At 43.4% G+C, this 20,358-nt stretch overlaps 1 protein-coding gene across 19 annotated transcripts in view; it reads left to right on the top strand.

Annotated features, from left to right (window-relative positions):
- GPHN (gephyrin) overlaps positions 1 to 20,358 on the top strand; it is a 245,520-nt gene that overhangs the window by 79,553 nt on the left and 145,609 nt on the right. For all 19 annotated transcript variants that reach the window (XM_075283130.1, XM_075283143.1, XM_075283142.1 and 16 more), the window contains exons 3-4: positions 3,624 to 3,681; positions 5,800 to 5,892. In XM_075283130.1, coding sequence (XP_075139231.1) covers positions 3,624 to 3,681; positions 5,800 to 5,892 — 151 coding nt within the window. The remainder of the gene's footprint in view (positions 1 to 3,623; positions 3,682 to 5,799; positions 5,893 to 20,358) is intronic.

The following is a 20,358-nucleotide window of genomic DNA, read 5'->3' as shown; positions in this document are numbered from 1 at the left end:
GGAGCGTGCTGTTCGGAACGGCTGATCCGAACAGTGTTCGCTCATCTCTAGTCACTCGAATTGAGAGGTAACAGCATATGGGAGATGTACTCCAACAGGCTAGGAGAGAAGAATTTGGTAGTCAGTGGACTCCTGGAATACAATCCAAATCCATCAAGGAGCAAAAGGAGTACTACGAGACCAACATTTCCATTTGGTAGATAAACTCAAGTTCTTGCATCCAATCCACACTAGTCGGGCAGTGGTGACTATGCAGGTGTCTAGCGATAACTGCCCATACAGCAGTAGCTAAAAAAATGTCCCAGAAGGCTCCTCGACTGAATTTAATGGGCCACGGATAACAGAGCCAATTGTGGCAATGGGTCTAACGTACGATCACTTACCTTATAAAAGATGTGCAATACCTGGTTCCAAAAGGATCTGATTCATGGGCATTCCCACCATATATGCAGGGGACTCCCCAAACCGGTTCCACAACACAGTGGGATAGATCTCTTGAAGAAGGACTGGACAGCGATACCACTGAGTGAGGAGCTTAGAGCTCATTTCTTGCGCCTTCTTATGAGTCAAGAGAAAGGACCTATCCCAGGCAGCAGCCAAGAGGTTCAGGCAACTCGATGTCCCAGGATGGGGTATAGCAAGGCCTACCAATAGTAATCTCTTGCCGGAGGAGGCCATCAAGCAGCAATCTCCGAAGCAAACCCTCCAGGACAGTAGTCCTGTATTGGATGGCAAGGCCGAGAGAGGAAGCCGGGACATAGAAAGAGACATTGTTATATTCTAACCAGGACAGAGGAACGTTATTGGAAATCATCTGTAAAGTGGAGCGGGGCTAACTATGAACCTACCAAAACATGTAACATCTGTATGCATGCCACCACAAGAATTTTCTAGCCTGAACTCCTGGAGAGGACATCTGACTGCCAAATGAGGAGAATTTGTCACAAGAACCCCACGTTTCAGCCAAGCCCTGCCGATAGGTTAGGGTCACCTGAATTAAACATGTTCTCCTTGTGAATCACTGCCTTTTTTGCTGTGATAATGCTGTTTTTTTTGGCTGTACAAATGAGCTTTGTGGGATGTGTTGCTGCTTACTCCTTTGAAGCAATGTCAGCGCCCTTTAAAGGAGTTGTCAAGTTTTTACAATTCCATCACTCTTTTGTAAATAAACTGATCACAGATTGTCCTGTTGGTGGGACCTTTATTGATCATCTGTAATCTGCATCTAAAACTGTTCACTTTCCTTACAGCACTCCCAGAGGTGGGAAAAAGTACTACATATCAGTGGGCCTTCCATTAACTGCAGAGACCTGATGGAGACTGCAGAGTGAGAGAACGATGCTCTTTGTGGCCGAATTTGGCTAAATGATGAAGGCCCCAAACTCTTCAAGGGTTTTTTGAGTATGAGTTTTGTCATACTCAACAAACCCTTTCACTTCTTACCCCTGTTCTTATGGATGGTAAGATGTGGCAGCTCAGGTTACATTTTAAGGCCCACATAATATGACGGTTTACCGCCATGGCTATCTTATCCTGTATTTTCTGCTGCTTTTTAATTGTGAGAGTCGTGAACAAGTTCTAGGTGTGTTTTTTTTTTTCTTCAAAAAGTTGGATTCTATGCAGAGCAGCAAATGGCAGATCAGATGGAAAGTCTACATATAATGCCTAAAGTTGAGAATTAAGAAGATTTCAGGCAGGAAAATACGGTGAACCGTCTCAATTTCCAGCCATCGAGTGCTTCAAAAGACGATCCCAGCGACCCCCACAGTGCTTGCTGCAACATAAAGAGCTCAAAGCTTTTTTATCTAACCTTTTAGAAGTACATCTTTTAAGTTTATCATTTCGGTATGTCTGCCTGAAACGGTCTTCAGCTTCATCTAATTTTAGGTGCTTAATTTCAGAAATGCTCTGTCTCATGACAGCCATGACGCCTGCAATTCTCTGTATTGCTGTCTTAAAATATAAAGGATTCTTTCAGGATTCTCAGTGGTTCATCCATTTGTGTTTGGCAGGGCTTTAATGGGGGGGGGGATGTCTATACTTTTATTTAATAAAACTTTAGTCTTGAAATAGAAATTACTTTGTCTTTAGATTAATATTTTTCTGTACTTCTTTCCAGATATAAACAATTATTAGTTGGATTGTCTATCACCAGCCACAACATTAATGTATAGAATCTCCCATAAAATAGTGCAAAGGGAAAAAAAAAAAGATTTAAAAAAAATAAAAGTTCTAAATCATTCCTTTCCCTAGAATACATACAAAAGTAGAAAATAACACATACACATTAGGTATCCCTGTGTCTGACAGTGACCGGTCTACTGAATATAGGGGATCTGCAGTGCTCCTGTTCCATCAGGAAGGGGTTAATAGGGGCACTGCAGATTCCCTATAGGTCCTGAATTCCAAGTGGGGGGAAGAAAAAACCACAGTGCTCAAGCTCAGGGAAGGGGCAGACAGACAACCAAAACACCCCCTCCCCTTCCCCAGCACCTACTGCACCCAAAAACTCCGACCATTTTAATTTTTGAAATTTTCCAGTAGCTGCTGCATTTCCCCCCCCTCGGCTTATACTCGAGTCAATAAGTTTTCCCAGTTTTTTGTGGTAAAATTAGGGGCCTCGGCTTATATTCGGGTCAGGTTATACTCGAGTATATACGGTATATTGCTCTTTTTTTCCTCCTATATACACTATGTATACTTATTATAACCCACCCATGACAAGGACCTCCACCAAGCATTGTAACACCACTGCCTTCTATAATGTGTAACATGATAACATGATAACTTAGAGGACCTTTCACCACCTCCATCCACTCCCAACTCTTTGATTCCTTTAATAGGTGCGTCTCCACTGATCCAGTTTTTTTTTAGCCCCCACCATTCCCAGGTCATTATTTTTGTTAATTTTAGCACCCATTGTACTAATTAGGCTCTTTACTGTCAGGTGGGTTGTCCTTAACCTGGGACCGCCCACCTGACAGTAGAGAGGTTGATTCACATATTGGGTCCTGAAACCACCAGAAATAATGGCTCAGCGGGGCTGGAGAAAAATGTAATAATTGGAGTTGACAAAAGGTCCTTTTTAAGCTGGACGTACATATTACTATTACTTGCTGGTTTTGGCGTGACCTCCCCATTGTCTAAGGTTTATGTGGGCAGATGTCAAGGTTGGTTGGAATTGAATATGCCCAATCTGACCACGACAAGACACAAATACATGCACACTTGGCTTAGTCATGTAATCATATGACTGATGCTAAGCATTCATGTCCATAGAGTAGTTGGGAGGATATATAACTTGTATGGCCAGCCTTGGAGTATGTTTAGAGATTTGTTACAGATTGTGGATTCTTCGCTGGCAATCCACGCCAAATGACACTAACGTACAACCAAATGGGGCCATGAAAAAATCAGCATGGATTTTAGGGCATGCCGCAGATTTTCCGATCCCCAACATATACTCTACATGATCCAGTGGCAGAAATATTCCATGTTGTCTGAATATACCCAAAGACTGGAATTTTCCTTTATGTCTTTATGTAAATCGTGTGATTTTGTACGAGATATTTTACTGCTTTACCTGACTGTGAATGTAATAAGATTTATGTTTCCAATTGTAGATTGGGTGGGACTATATCAGCGTATAAGATTGTGCCAGATGAAATAGAAGATATTAAGGTATTGTATTGTATTATTAATCCTCCTAATGAAACTGTACTGATGAATGCTTATCATAAAGTACTTGTATCCTCTGCCTTGTTGTAGCAGAACACGCGTACATCATCTTTATTACATCTGTATATTCCATATATAACTCCGCAGTAATGGGAGAATCTTTGCGAAGGTTAGGATCCAGCAGCGTCATGCCGTGGGACTAGGGCCACTCACCCCCTGAGGACTAGGCCCTCTCACCCCCTAGTGAATGGACATAAGCCTGGCCTTATTTAATACTTCAGGTCCCCCCCCAATCCTCCCCCCCCAAAAAGTCCCACATAGGAGTACTTTGAGTTACCCGAATAAGACCTACACTTATCTAGTAGTCACAGCAAGGCTCCCCATTTCTCTTCTAGTCACCACATACCCTTACTTCGCTAGTAATCTCAAGTTGTTGGCCATGTAAATGGAGCCCCCTCTTTAAACAATTCCCAGTAGAGTCAGTTTATCTGTGGCTAAAAATCTAAACGGTGCCCCCCTCTGAATTTTCTGATATCACAAACAGGACCTATATTACCCCAGTAGTCACAGCAGGGCCCACCATTTCTCTTCTAGTCACAGCATACCCTCACGTCGCCAGTAGACTCAAGTAGTTGGCTGTGTAAATTGGACCCCCTCTTTTTATAGTACATTCAGATTCAGTTTATCTGTGGCCTAAAATCAGAACAGTGCCCCATTTTAATGGTCATAGGAGTGCTCCATTTGACTTTCTCGAGATCAGAACAGGACCTACATCTCCCCAATAATCACAGCAGGTCATCAAGTTTCTCTTCTAGTCATAGCATATCCTCGCTTAGCCTGTAGACTGAAATAATTGACTAAGCAAATGTGAAGCCCATTTTTTACAGTACCTGCAGATTCAGGCACGCCTCTGTGTAACCATTTTGTTATTGTATATTGACTTCACAGGAGTTGAGCTGTAGCACCATCACTCAACCACTATATATGCCACAAGGCTAATGTCTATCTTTTTTATGCTACTAATAATCACGTTATGGCTATAACACATTTTACATTTCTCTCTAGCTGTGGATGTGTACAATGCAGTGCAGTCTGCCCCTCCCCTATCTATTACTGATGCTATTTTGCCAGGAGTAACTGTACAATAGTAAGGCTATTAGTAATGACTGTGCTGTCTATAGTATGGTGTTGGAAGCAGCCCCTTACAGCTGATCCGTGTGGGGACTGGCTATCATCCTTCCCATTAATCAGATATTTATAGCCTAACCTAAGAAGATTAGGACATTGAAAATATTAAATCCTATTATATTTTCCCCAGATTTGGGGTGGATGGTCCATTATACGTGTAGCAGATCCACACGTGGATTAACCCAATTGTTATTATTTGGGGCAGCTTCTCAGCATTTCTCTGTTAAAACTAACATGCTACTTATTTCCGTGGCAGATTTTTTTATTTGTTGGCTGCCTGTGAATGGGGTTGCAGAAAGCCCACCTCATACACGGGATATGGGTTATCAACAGATTTGCCTTGCTGAAATTCATGTTAAATCTGATGTGTGCGAATAGGGCTTTAAGATGTGTTCACGTGTTCATCATGTGTGTAAAACCACCATGATGACTACCCCTATAAGTCAATAAGGTCTATCAGGTACCAAAGATGTCCTACATGTGACGGATTGAGCACTGCCATCATGGTGTGCGTTATAATAGAAACCGTGACGGCAATGTGAAAACCTTCGGTTCGTGAGTGTTTATGTTCTGGGATCCCTAGACTTTCTCTACCAATGGAGACCTCCTCTTTTAGCCTTCAGAAGGGACAAGTCTGCGGGTGGCATTGCTAGTCTTTGTAGGCCTCTCTTGAGGCTTTAGGGATTTGTGTAGACTTATTCTTAGGTCCTCGATGAAGTCTAAAGAGAGTCTGGTTTCCTCAAGAGTAAAACTGTGAAATTCCTTGGATTCCATGTCCTGGAATCTTGTGGCATTTGGTAAAGAAAAATGGTTGGCCTCAGGTCTACCATTGAACTGGCTTACTGATGTTACATACTACGATTGAAACGTACATAAAAATTTACAATTGGCATAACTTTTGGTGTTTCCTTGACATTGATATCTTTTTGCCAGGAATCATTAATAGACTGGTGCGACGAAAAAGAACTCAACCTGATCCTAACAACAGGAGGAACCGGCTTTGCTCCAAGAGATGTTACGCCAGAGGTGAGATGAGCATTTCATATGTATTATGCTTAGTCTGTAGTTATATAAATTTTGTTTAGCAAGCGTTAAGAAGAAAATTTGGCTGTCCTATTGCGGTAACACACCATCATACCGCTGTCATGGAGGAAGCAAGCCTTTGTCTAGTATTACCGATATGACGTTATCTCCTATTGATAGTGATGATCTGGTGGGGGCTAACCCTTGGGACTCTCACCGATAACAAGAATGGGGATCTAGTTCTCCCATCCTGACAATCCATTCATTCTCCACTAGAACGTTGGAGATAGCCAAGCACTGTACTCGGACATCTACAGCTCTTCCATAGAGAATGAATTGAGCGGTAGGACACATTATCCCCGCCTTCCACTTCAAAAGGACAGGAGAACCAGCGCACCATTCTCTGACTCGGATCCCAACAGTTTAGACCCCCACCAATTCAATTTTCTGTTAAAAAAAATGAACCTGAATTCTGGTGTAATTTGCGCCAAAAAATGGGTGTCCATGCCTTACTCCAGATTTACTAATAGTTTTAACCAATTTTTGCTCCTTGACTGACAAAGGAGAGGGATTAACATAAAAGGTTGTGGTTGGTTAAAAGGACGTGTGGCTTAATGTCCGACACTGTGCATCAAAAGATGTCCCAAAATTTTAGCTTTAACTAAGCCAACAGGAAGGTTGTGTAAAGTCAGACCTAGGTCTGGTAAAGTTAATCCTAGGTGTTAGACATTATTAGTCCCTGCGCCTCATTGTACTTGATATTGTATTATCGGTAACCTACAAGAAGCTCCAGTGGCTGCAGTCAGCATGGTGACTGGTGAGAATTCTCATTGGGATGGGAGCACCGTCCACCACCAGACTTGTCTACATTGAGCCTGACCCCAGCGGGGAAAAGGACACCCCCCATTCTTGGTATCAGTGGGTGTATCAGCGGTCAGACCCTCCCACCGATCAGGTATTTAGCCTCTAACCTATCCTTTAAAAATCTGACTGTTAATGTTTGCCAAAAAAAGAAATGACTCTCAAAGTATTGGTCTTGGTCTGGTTTCCCTTTAATGGAACTCTGAATTTACTCTTGAGGTTCGCATTAACCAAAACACTGTGTAATGGCGCGTCACACAATAATCCTCTGTAAGATATTACATGATTCGGCTTAGGGAGCATATATATAGGATGGGGCCTAAATCCATACAGGTGCTAAGAGTCTCATGATCTGGAGGTAGAGTCTTGTATTGTAGATCGCAACCAAGTATGATATGGGGATTGTTGAGTTGGCCTAAACCAGAATGATTATTGTTCTTTCACCTCCACCTTAGTCATGTCACCTTGTCTGAAAAGTCCAACAGCATACATCATCTGGTAGTGTTGATACAACTAGGCTATACTGGCCACTTGGATGGTAATACTGCTTGACATTAAGACCCCGCCCCTGAGGAACCACTTGGCTAGTATACCCTAATAAAGGCTTATCTTTAGAATGACTTAATGGGCTGTTCTGACTCTAGGTGACTTGATTAAAATGAGCACCTGTCCCATTTGTCACTCCTCCTCCATCCTCGTTTATGTTCTCAGGTGGTTACCTGTGCTATGGGGGCTGGCAGACATTAGTAAAGCAAGCCCTCACACCAAAAGTAACAAACAGTGAGCATGGGAGTGGAGGAATGAGGTGAAGCAACTCAGGTCTGGTTCCTATCACAGCTAGTTACACTCCTATGAGGGTGGGTTTGCCGTCTTTGTAGTACAGCCATGTTAATAAAACAAAAACACCCACTAGAATGTGAAATTTCCATTACAGTTGGTGGAAGACTTTCTAGCCCAGCTTTATTTCCAGAGGTATCAGAAGAGTTGCCAAACTATCAAAGGTTATTGGCTATCATTCATGGAAACCTACGTACTATTTTTCCCTCGCTTTCGATTTTTAGCAATGTCAACCTAGAGGGACCAGGTATCCTATATGGTGGTCATGGTCTGTGGTGACCTTGTTGTGTACCCAGGTACTTAGGCTGATCTACGAGATCACAGAAAGCAAACTGACCCCCTATTATAATTAGTGGGATCCAACAAGATGTGTCTGTTATGTTACTGTTCTGGTGGTATTAGGATTTTTGTTTTTCTGTTAAGGGTTAATTTGGGGTGGACATCTGCCTCATTTTCCTCTTCATTTTCTGTCCCTTGCAGATCATTGATATTCTGTTGTGGCTTTCTGCTAAAGCTCAGGCACAGATGAATCTACCCAATTGGTGGAGAGTCTTGGGCCATGGATTCTGTGGCAAGATCGAGCAGGGTGCTTATTTTTTCGGCGTCCTTCTCCGATCTCTGCCTTCTATTGAAAACAAAGAGAGGCAGAATCAGCTATAGATAGTTGCATGTGAAACGGGCCTTACAATAGCAGAACAGAAAATTAAAGTATTGACGGAGATGTGAATATCACCTAAGACTGATGGAGAGCCAACCTGTGACATCTTCACTAGAGATGACCGAACAGCACGCTCCCATAGAAATGAATGGAAGCAGCCGGCCACCGGCAAAGTCTGCAAGCCAGGTGCTTCCATTCATTTCTATGGGAGCGTGCTGTTCGGATCGGCTGATCCGAACAGTGTTCGCTCATCTCTAATCTTCACCGAAAAGTATCAGTTCGGTAGAGCTTGCCCTTGCAACACAAGGAACTAGTAATGAACATGACGGAGGAGGTGGAACAACTTTTGGGCTGGGTTCTGGTTCCGATCACTTGACAAGAGGTCAGAACCAGTCCAGAACCCCTTGAGATAGTAAATGTTAAAGGGATCCTATCATTAAAAAGCAATTTTTTTGTGACTAACACGTAGGAATAGCCTTAAGAAAGGCTATTCTTCTCCTACCTTTAGATGTCTTCTCTGGGCCACCGTTCAGTTGAAATCCCGGTTTCCGTCGGTATGCAAATGAGTTCTCTTGCAGCACTGGGGGCGGTCCCCAGCACTCAAACAGCACTGGGGGCGTCCCCAATGCTGCAAGAGAACTCTCCAGCGCCGCCTCCATCTTCTTCAGGAACGGGCTCTTCACGCGTCTTCTTCCGGCGCTGGGGGTCAAACTTCTAGGCCTCGGGCAGAGCTGACTGCACATACCCCCGGCCACAAGAAAAATGGCCGCTTACACAGTAAGTAAGCGGCCATTTTCTTGTGAACCGTGGCCACTATAAATTCACTCCCTCTTCCCACCTTTCTTACAAACCTAGAGCAGTGGAGGAGATGAATGACGGGAGGATCCGACTACACAAGGATTGTTTGTAGTCTGTGACTATGGTGATACATAGCTCCGTATAGGGAAGGATATTGTTAATCAAGACTATTTTTGATAGCAAAATTGAAACCTCCCTTCGAACCTTCAGATGTCTCCTGCCGGATTTCGTTTTCCGTGCATGCCATCTTGTCGTTTGCCTTCCTCGCCACTTGCTTATCTTTATCGCTAGAGTTGAAAAGAGCTTGTGCTATTTCAAGATTGTAAATAACAAGTCAGTAAATGTGAGACTTCAGTGTGGGCTGACAGATTGCACAAGAGTTTGGCTTTTAACAGAATCCACATATGGCCTTGCCGCATGATGGTTGTAGTAAAGGCTATCATGCCATATGACTGTTTAATTACTGTTGTTCCCGTTTAGCATCACAAACTCAGTGTAGCATCTCCTGTACCTCGCCGTGTACGGCAAGCTGGTGCGCCGGGGACTTAAATCCACATCTCCGCTTTCTAAATGTCACACCAGGATGATTCTCTGTAGCATGAAATGCACCCAAATAGATGTGACGACCAGAACCCAGATCCCATCAAAGTTCAGAAGGATAGAAAGAAATTACAGATAAGGGGAAAGGTGACACGTCGGATCTGCCGCTTCTAAATGCTGTTAAATATGGGCACGGAAGATACCGGGAGACTCGGATTTTCGCTCGCTAACTTTGATTTAACCCTTTTTGTTACCAGACCTCACTTTTTATGGCACTTTGTATTCACTTTAGAATTTTGTATAATAATAATAATAAAAAATTATTATTATTATTATTATTATTGTTATTATTATTATAATTTAGTACAACTTTAGTGTGTAACGTGAATAAGGCCAACAGACATGTATACCATTTAGTATACGGCCTGGTGGGGCCATATACAAAATACCTATAGATAAGATACCGTATATACTCGAGTATAAGCCGAATTTTTCAGCACAGTTTTTGTGCTGAAAAAGCCCCCCTCGGCTTATACTCGAGTCAAGCAAAAAAAAAAAAAAAAAAAAAATAATAATTATTTATTAAATAAATTAAATAAATAAATTTATTTATTTATTTATTTATTTATTTATTTTTGGGAGGGGGGATCTATGACCAGCCGCAATAGTAATGTATAGAATCTCTCATAAAATAGTGGAAAAAAAAGAAGTTTAAAAAAAAAATATAAAAAATAAAGTAAATAAAAGTTGTAAATCCCTCCTTTCCCTAGAATACATATAAAAGTAGAAAATGACTGTGAAACACAAACACATTAGGTATCCCTGTGTCTACTGAATATATGGGATCTGCAGTGCTCCTATTCCGTCCGGAAGGGGTTAATAGGAGCACTGCAGATACCCTGTATACAGCCAGGCTGAATTCCAAGTGAGGGGAAAAAAACAGTCCTCAGGCTCAGGGAAGGAGCAGACAGACAACCAAAACACCCCCTCCCCTTCCCCAGCATCTACTGCACCCAAAAACTCTGACCATTTTAATTTTTGAAATTTTCCAGTAGCTGCTGCATTTCCCCCCCTCGGCTTATACTCGAGTCAATAAGTTTTTTCAGTTTTTTGTGGTAAAATTAGGGGCCTCGGCTTATATTCCGGGTCGACTTATACTCGAGTATATACGGTAATCCTTTAATAGGCCCACCATGGGGAAATTCAGATATATAATAGATATATCGATCTCTTTTTCTCTGTATATCAGTCATCAGAATTTGGCAAGTGGAAGACGAAGCTGCCTTTGCGAGCGGCAGTACGCACAGGGTTTTTGTTCCCCATTTTTACCCGAGTCCCTTACTTTCCTAGTACTGATGTTATTATTAGGGCTCGTTCCCACGATGTAACGCGGCGCTTATTCTGACACGTATACACGTGTCAGAGTCAGCGCTTCGAAAAAGAATCCCATCAACTTCGTTGGGTTCCGTCTTACGCGCAAATCAAATATTGTGTGATATATGTTAATAGTGTAATATTTTTTGTATGGGGTATGAATGTTGTATTCATTGATCAGTTTTTGATATCGCAAGTTATGAATTGTGCACATGTGATATTTATGGATCAATTTCTATTTGCTTAGATAACATGTATTGACTAGGTTGGTGGTTACGTACCCTGGGTGATATTGGGTCCAGCTACTAGGTTGTTACCATTTATTATCTTGGTAGGTGCTCTACAGTTGTTTTATGTGTCAAAACTCCATTTTTCTCAATTCAGCGCACTGTTGGCTTTCCCGTTATGTGGCCTGGGGCAAGAGATATCGGTGCCGTTACCGATATCTCTTCACTGTCAGAAGGGCGTTCTTGACAGTCAAGCCACGCTGTTAGGAACGCCCCTCCTGACCATACTGTCCATAGATCTGGACTGTCAGAGGGGGTGTTCCTTCCCGCCCAACCATGACACTGAGCTGGAGCTGTGAGGAATCCTTCCCTCCCCCTCCTGACAGTACTCCATAAACTAGTACTGGGGAGCGTTCCTTACAGCTTAGCGTCATGGCTGGGTGGAAAGGAGCACCCCCTCAGAAAGTCCAGGGCTACGAACAGTACAGTCAGGAGGGGCGTTCCTCACAGCCCAGCTAGACTGTCAGGAACGCCCTTCTGACAGTGAAGAGATATCAGTAACAGCACCGATATCTCTTGCTCCAGGGTGCATAATGGGAATGCCGATAGTGCGATAGTGTCCCGAGGACATGAAAGATCCTTTTTAATCTGTTGGGTAGAGGCGTCCCCGCCCTCCTCCGCCAACTGTTTTTCAAAATGGCCAACGAGGCCATAAAACTGGCGCGACCAGATTAGTACCTTCCCCTGTTATCTAGTGTTTCCCATACAAGAACCCATTGATATAAATGTATGTAAGTAGACACAATATACATCTGCTCCATATTTCACAAATAACAAGCGTGTACACAGCCAGAGATTCCATGAACATGTGTAAAGATTCGCGAGAACATGAGATATTAATTGCCAAGTCATGCGGAATCGTCGTCTCGCGTCTCGAGATCTGGCAGATTGTTAATCCGTGTCTATGCTTATTGTATAATTCTACCTAATTACATATAGATGTGTATAAACACATGGCTGGGAGATGAATGACACCATGCTAGTCACAGGCAATTAAACCTTTGCAAATGTTCTTGATTTTTTTTTTGTCATCTTGTCTAAACATGAATGAAATCTATATTTGACTACTGTTATTAGACATCGACATCTGTTTGAGGAAGTTTGTATGTTCGCGTAGTCAGGGCTCTGTTCAGGCCTCGCTTTCTTTTCATGTTCGGCGTATGTTCTTGTAAAGTTCCTGACGTGTCCTCCGTATACCCACCCATCTCACGCCAAATCGGCGTCCTGTTGGCATATGTCGAGTTGGCCTACTTTATCCTTGCTGTACAGGATGGCGTAGCGCGTTATGTTTCACTGTACAGTAGGATTTCATGGATACGCTTAGGGCTACTTCACATGGGACAAAATGGTCAGGATTTTGACGCGGAATCTGCGTCAAGATCCTGCCACCTCCCATTGAAATCAGCGGGAGCTGTTCATTTCCTCATTTCATCTCCGGAACAAATCGCTTGCGGAAAAAAGAAGCAAGCTGTCCTTTCTTCAGGCGGATTCCGTGGCTGATTCAGCCATGGCGTCCGCCTCGTGACACCTCCCTCCCCATTTGGGCCTAATTCGGAGCGGAAAGTCGTGACGGGATGCCAGTGCGCTGCATCGGCATCCCGTCACGGCAGCCATGACAGAATGTGTTAATGCGGAACACCGTGTGAATTAGCCCTTAGATTTTTTTTTTTTTTTTTTTTTTTTTTTTTTTTTTGTGTTAACAATGAGAATCATCAAATCCTAAAGCATTGGAGGTAAATGCCAATGTGAACAATAAGGCCGTGTTCACACATTGGAATTTAATGCTAAGTTTGTCAAGCAGATCGTTTCTGCTTCAGAAATTTGGAGCAGGTTTTTCCAGCTTGGCGCTGAATTTGAAGCAGAATTTGGTCACTATAAAGGGTTAGTTCACACGTAAATAACGTGTGGCTTATTTTGGCACTGGAAAAAAAAATACTTCCTAATTAGGAAGTGTTTTTTTGACCTTGGCACGCTTTTTGTGGAGCGTTTTTTCGTAAAAAACGCTTCAAGGCGGTTTTCCCATCCTTTAAGAGAACGGGCCGCAAAAAAAAAAAAAAAAATGCGCTGTATAAAACGCTTCTCATTCGCTTCTATTGCTTTCTTCAGGTGGAGAACGCCTGAAGAAGGGTCATGCCGCTTCTTTTTCTCTGCTAGCAGAAAAAAAAAAGCTAGCAGTCTACATAGATTGTATGGAGTAGGATTATGACGTGGATTCCGCTGTCAAAATCCTCCTCCATGTCCCCGTGTGAACTAGCCCTAAGTGTTAGTTCACACGTAAATAACGTGTGGCTTATTTTGGCACCGGAAAAAAAAAAGCTTCCTAATTAGGAAGCTTTTTTTTGGAGCTTTTTTTTTGTAAAAATTCAAAAGCTTAAAAAAACCAAAAAACGGTTTTCCCCTCCTGTAAAGTGAATGGGCTGAAAAAACGCGTCACGTTTTTTTTACCGCGCGTTTTTTTGCAAAAAAAAGAGCGTCGCTTATTTTTGCAAAAAAAAAAAAAAACGCACGGAAAAATCTGTGCGGTTTTCACCTCCCATTCACTTCTATTGCTTTCTTCAGGCGGAAAACGCCTGAAGAATGGTCATGTCGCTTCTTTTTCTCTGCTAGCAGTCTACATAGACCACTATTGTAAAGGGGCGGATTTTGACCCGAAATCCGCTGTCAAAATTGGCATCTTTGCCCCCGTTTGAACTAGCCCTTTAAGGGTATGTTCACACACAAGTTTTTTTTGCAGGCTGAATAAATCTGATTTAGGAATTAGGAAACTTTTTTTGACGCTTTTTTTTTTCTTTTTTTTTTTCCCATAATGTGTTTATGACGCAGTTTTTTGCACAAGCAAAAAAAAAAATTCTTATAGGTTTTGATGCAGTTTTTGCAAAAACTTCATCAAAAAAACGCAGTGTCACGTGGCATCCCTCAGCAAAAAGCATCGGGGGACACCGCGTGAGGCAGAAAAAAAACAATGCTTAGCCAAAATCAAAACTGCGACGACAACGTATCACAGTTTTTTCAACAGCGCTTTAGACAGAACGTTTGTAGAGATTTCCTTTGCGGACTTTATGTTACAGTTATACCTATGGGGAAACCGCCGGCGTTTCTGTAGGTATAATTGGCATGTTGCGATTTCCAAAACCACACCAGTTTGGAAATGGCCGCGTGTCTGCAGCAGTTTATACTGTAAAGTGTACATGGGATTCACTAAAATTGCTCTGTAAAACGCCGCAATTTTTTCCAAGCAAGTCGCAACGTTTAAGCCACGTGTGGCCCCGGCCTTCAATGGGTAATGAAATAATCAGCTAGAGGAAAAAACGGCTACTGACCCCCATTGAAATGAATGGGAAGCATTTTTTGAAGCGGATTCCGCCTCAAACTAAGCCTGCAAAAAACTCTGTGACACCATACCCTTATTTGCCTATTTTGTCTTTATTGGGCAGGGCCAAATTTTGGCAAATTCTGCGCGACGCAAAAGGTGTATTTTCTGCCTCCCATTCATTTCAATGGGAGTTGTCAGGTGGAATCTGCCTGAAGAAAGAACAGGACGCTTATTTTTTCAAAATGAAATCTGATCAGAACCCTGTTGTAATAAACACAGGTCTACTGTTATACCGTTCTGTTCTGTTATACCGTTCTGTTGACGCGTTCCGTTCTGTTATACCGTTCTGTTATACCGTTCTGTTATACCGTTCTGTTATACCGTTCTGTTATACCGTTCTGTTGGCGCGTTCCGTTCTGTTATACCGTTCTGTTATACCGTTCTGTTCTGTTATACCGTTCTGTTGACGCGTTCCGTTCTGTTATACCGTTCTGTTATACCGTTCTGTTATACCGTTCTGTTATACCGTTCTGTTATACCGTTCTGTTGACGCGTTCCGTTCTGTTATACCGTTCTGTTATACCGTTCTGTTCTGTTATACCGTTCTGTTGACGCGTTCCGTTCTGTTATACCGTTCTGTTATACCGTTCTGTTCTGTTATACCGTTCTGTTGACGCTTTCCGTTCTGTTATACCGTTCTGTTATACCGTTCTGTTGGCGCATTCATGGCCAAAAGTTTTGAGAATTTCACAAATTTTACTTTTTCGCAAAGTTTGTTGCTTCAGTGCCTTTTGATCTTTTCGTCAGATGTTTCTATGGTTACTGATGTACAATTATAAGCATTTCAGAAGTTTTTATACTTTTAAGGACAAATACATCATGTTTATGTAAAGATTCAATATTTAAAGTGTTGACCCTTAGGCCTAGTTCACACAGGGCAAGGGGGGCATATTTTGGTCCTGATTCTGACACGGCTTCCCGCTCCTGAGTAGGCCCAAATGAGTAGGCCTAGTCCGGAGCGTGCCGTCGCTATGCGCCTGAAGAAAGGGCAGCTTGCTTCTTTTTTCTGTGAGCGGCAACATGCCACTCACGGAAAAAAGTAAGCTAGCGGTCTACATAGACCTCTGTTGTGAGGGGGCGGATTATGACATGGATTCAGCGCCAAAATCTGCCCCCTCTTGCCCCGTGTGAATGAGCCCTTATTTTTCAAGACGTCTACAATTCTCCATTTTTTCAAGATTTTTGGACAATCCGTTCTTGTCTAATCCGTGCTTGGATTTTACCACGATTTCTGAGTTTTTGTTTGTTTGCTCGCAGTTTGAGGACTGCTCATAGTAGGGCTGGGCGATTTTACTAGGCCCGGATTTGTCAAGCAAAAAAGTTGACCTTAATCTACACTCACCGGCCACTTTATTAGGTACACCATGCTAGTAACGGGTTGGAGCCCCTTTTGCCTTCAGAACTGCCTCAATTCTTCGTGGCATAGATTCAACAAGGTGCTGGAAGCATTCCTCAGAGATTTTGGTCCATATTGACATGATGGCATCACACAGTTGCCGCAGATTTGTCGGCTGCACATCCATGATGCAAATCTCCCGTTCCACCACATCCCAAAGATGCTCTATTGGATTGAGATCTGGTGACTGTGGAGGCCATTGGAGTACAGTGAACTCATTGTCATGTTCAAGAAACCAGTCTGAGATGATTCCAGCTTTATGACATGGCATTGCATTATCCTGCTGAAAGTAGCCATCAGATGTTGGGTACATTGTGGTCATAAAGGGATGGACATGGTCAGCAACAATACTCAGGTAGGCTTTGGCGTTGCAACGATGCTCAATTGGTACCAAGGGGCCCAAAGAGTGCCAAGAAAATATTCCCCACACCATGACACCACCACCACCAGCCTGAACCGTTACCGATACAAGGCAGGATGGATCCATGCTTTCATGTTGTTGACGCCAAATTCTGACCCTACCATCTGAATGTCGCAGCAGAAATCGAGACTCATCAGACCAGGCAACGTTTTTCCAATCTTCAATTGTCCAATTTCGATGAGCTTGTGCAAATTGTAGCCTCAGTTTCCTGTTCTTAGCTGAAAGGAGTGGCACCCGGTGTGGTCTTCTGCTGCTGTAGCCCATCTGCCTCCAAGTTCGACGTACTGTGCGGCGTTCAGAGATGCTCTTCTGGCTACCTTGGTTGTAACGGGTGGCTATTTGAGTCACTGTTGCCTTTCTATCAGCTCGAACCAGTCTGGCCATTCTCCTCTGACCTCTGGCATCAACAACGCATTTCTGCCCACAGAACTGCCGCTCACTGGATGTTTTTTCTTTTTCGGACCATTCTCTGTAAACCCTAGAGATGATTGTGCGTGAAAATCCCAGTAGATCAGCAGTTTCTGAAATACTCAGACCAGCCCTTCTGGCACCAACAACCATGCCACGTTCAAAGGCACTCAAATCACCTTTCTTCCCCATACTGATGCTCGGTTTGAACTGCAGGAGATTGTCTTGACCATGTCTACATGCCTAAATGCACTGAGTTGCCGCCATGTGATTGGCTGATTAGAAATTAAGTGTTAACGAGCAGTTGGACAGGTGTACCTAATAAAGTGGCCGGTGAGTGTATGTAACTATTGGTTTCATGTGGTCAATCCTGGTGACAGAAACATAACATATCCCTCTGAGATGAGATCTTAGGGCTCGTTCCTGATCCGCCCCCTCACAATAGAGGTCTACGTAAACCCTTAGCTTACTTTTAAAAAGAAGCGAGTTGCCCTTTCTTCAGGCAGATTCCGCGGCTGATTCAGCCCTGGCGTCCGCCTCGCGAAAGCGCCCTCCGGACTAGGCCCATTCATTTGGGCCTACTCTGGAGCGGGAAGCCGCGACAGTCGTGGCAGGCGCATTTTGGTCCTATTCTCACGTGACTGCCCGAGTCAGAATCAGGACCAAAATCCACCATTCCGTTGCCCTTAGACCACGTTTCAAATGACCATAATGTAGCTGGTTGGCCACCACCAATCCCCAGCGTGATACATTACGCTATATACCGCCCTACCTATAAACTTCTCACGACCACTAGGACATACTGTAGTACTACAGATGGTAGAGTATCGAGTCCTACAAGTCCCTCCCCCGCACAAGTGTTATTTATGTCTACTGCCTACATTGGGTATTTTTGCCCCATACTAATATTTCCGCTCCCGCAGTAAGATTGCATTTTTCTCTCGACTTTACCTGCGGTAAGTGCTGTAAATAATGGCCAAGTGGATGAGCTATTTCAACCTTGCAGATGTTCATGGTCCTCCACCAGAGACTTAATATATATCAAAATAATGTGCTCTCCGGATGTTTATTTTTGTTTCCGATGTGTTTGAGGACGCTCATCCCGCCTCTGATTTATTGTTAATGGAGGCGCACTCTCAGGTTTGAAGAATTTCTGGAATTTTCATTATTGACATTTTTAAAGTGTCATTTTGCTCAAGGACAAAGTATTGATCAGAATGCATAATTATTTCCTCCACCGAGTCTGGAATGGCATTATGCCTTAGGTTTTGCTTCGACTCAAGCGGCCTCTACCCAAATGGAATATGGCCACTTCACGTGCTGCCTGCTTCCCCGTATGGTCGCTAACCATCAGAATTATGGCTGATGACCTCATCAAACCCGACTTTAACTCGCTTCTTTGCATTGTCTCTTAGCCGAGTACTAATCTTATTTCATGACATGTTTTTAACCCTTTGCTCTGACTTATAGGAATGTTGATGTATTGCAAGGGAGTGATGTCTAGTGCTCGGTGCTACTTAAAGGGATTCTACCATTAAAAACTTTTTTTTTTCTCCCTAGCATGTCGGAGTAGCCTTAAGAAAGGATATTAGTCTCCTACCTTTAGATCTCTTCTCTGCCCCGCCGTTCTGTTATAATCCTGGTTTCCTCCGGTATGCAAATGAGTTCTCTCGCAGCACTGGGGGCGGGCCCCAGCGGTCAAACATCCCCAGTGCTGTGAGAGAACTCTCCAGCGCCGCCTCCATCTTCTTCAGGAACATACTCTTCACCATGTCTTCTTCCGGTGGTGGCTTCAAACTTCTAGGCCTCCCTAGGGTAAAGCCGACTGCGCATGCCTGCCGGCCACAAGAAAATGGCCGCTTATAATACTGTGTTGCACTGCACTGTGTTGTGGTTCATCATATCTCTGGACAAATACAAGACACCTTACCACACATCCGGTGTTATAAATACCTTTATGTGGCAATCCTTGTGAGGCTGACTCATAGGCCCAGTTCACTTCTGCGTTTTGTATTCAGTTCGGGTAGTCCACTTGGAACGAACGGAATACCGAACACATTGATAAGCGGTGAGCAATGAAAGAACACGGACCCCTTAGACTATAATGAGGTCTGTGTGTTTTCCATACGGTGTCTGCACGGAACATGCGGAGAGAAAAGTACTTCACGAACTATTTTCCTCTGTGCATGACTCGTGCGGAAAACACACGGACCCTATTATAGTATATGGGGTCCATGTGCTTTCATAAGCTCACCACTTGTCAATGCGTTCAGTATTCCGTTCGGGGGGGTTCCCAAGTGGACTCCCTGAATGGAATACCAAACGCAGATGTGAACCAGGACTTAGGCGGATGCTTTGACATACCTAATAATATATCTCATTTGGTTAGGACGGGTGAATCAACATGAGGTCTGATTCCATAAGATTATTTTTTTTAAAAATTTCCCTTTTAAGACCCGGTTCGGGTTTTCGTTCGGGGAGCCTGCTTGGGGACCCCTGGATGGAAACCTATATGCAAAAAAAAAGAGGTTACTTAAGGAAACCACATGGAACCCATAGACAATAATGGTGTCGTTGTGGTTTCCGCACGAATCATGTGGAGAAAAGTGGTGCTTGCAGGATTTTTTTCTCTGCATGATGCATGCAGAAATCACACAGACCCCATTATAGACTATGGGGTCCACGGGTTTCCCAGGTAACCGCTTTTTAATGCGTATAGGTTTCCATTCAGAGGGTCCCCAAGCAGACTTCCTGATTGGAACCCAATACGCAGATGTGAATAGGGCCTAAAAGTACTTTAGGCTTTTTTGGAAGGTACTTTTGTTTTTGAGGCTGTTAGGTTAACTACGGCCAGATTGCTTTATTGACATAACCAGAGAATTACTATATAATATACAAGTAATGGCTGCTAAAGTATGGCTGCTTATTTGGCCCCCCATCGGTGCCCTCACAACATCATCAAGGAATTCTTGTCTCTTTTAGAGGCACGATGCTCCGCCATGATGTCACGGGATCAGTATGTAACTTGTCCATGTCACATAGAGTATGACTAAGATCCTGGCAGATGTGTGAGCTTTCTGCTGGGCCCCTGAGATTTCCCCACTCCTTTGAGAGAGTCCCTTAGGTCACCCATTTTTGCAGGAGCCACCGAGACATTGGCAAGTATGTTTTTATCACAAATTGTTCCATGTAATTTCTGATGAAGAGGCCGGTACGGCCTCGAAACGTGTTATTTTTGGAAGCTTGGACCAAACTCATCGAAGTTTCATCACTAGTAAGATGTGAACACCCGAAGAAAGGGTACATGAAGCATCTTCTACTACTCCCCTGTATATATTCTTCTTACCAGGTCCTTGAGGTTGCCCAGTACGGACATGAAGACTTATCTATTCACGTCATTACTCGTGGCCACTGCTTTCGGTAGTATGAACCTCTGGCTACTTATCCCCCTCCGCACAGCCACTATGGGACAGAGGAGCTTAATGTTCCTTCAGTGTACAGTTTCTAGAAGACACG

The sequence above is a fragment of the Leptodactylus fuscus genome, chromosome 7, assembly GCF_031893055.1.
Source record: "Leptodactylus fuscus isolate aLepFus1 chromosome 7, aLepFus1.hap2, whole genome shotgun sequence".
Taxonomy (NCBI): Eukaryota; Metazoa; Chordata; class Amphibia; order Anura; family Leptodactylidae; genus Leptodactylus; species Leptodactylus fuscus.
This window is presented reverse-complemented; position numbering and strand designations above follow the sequence as displayed.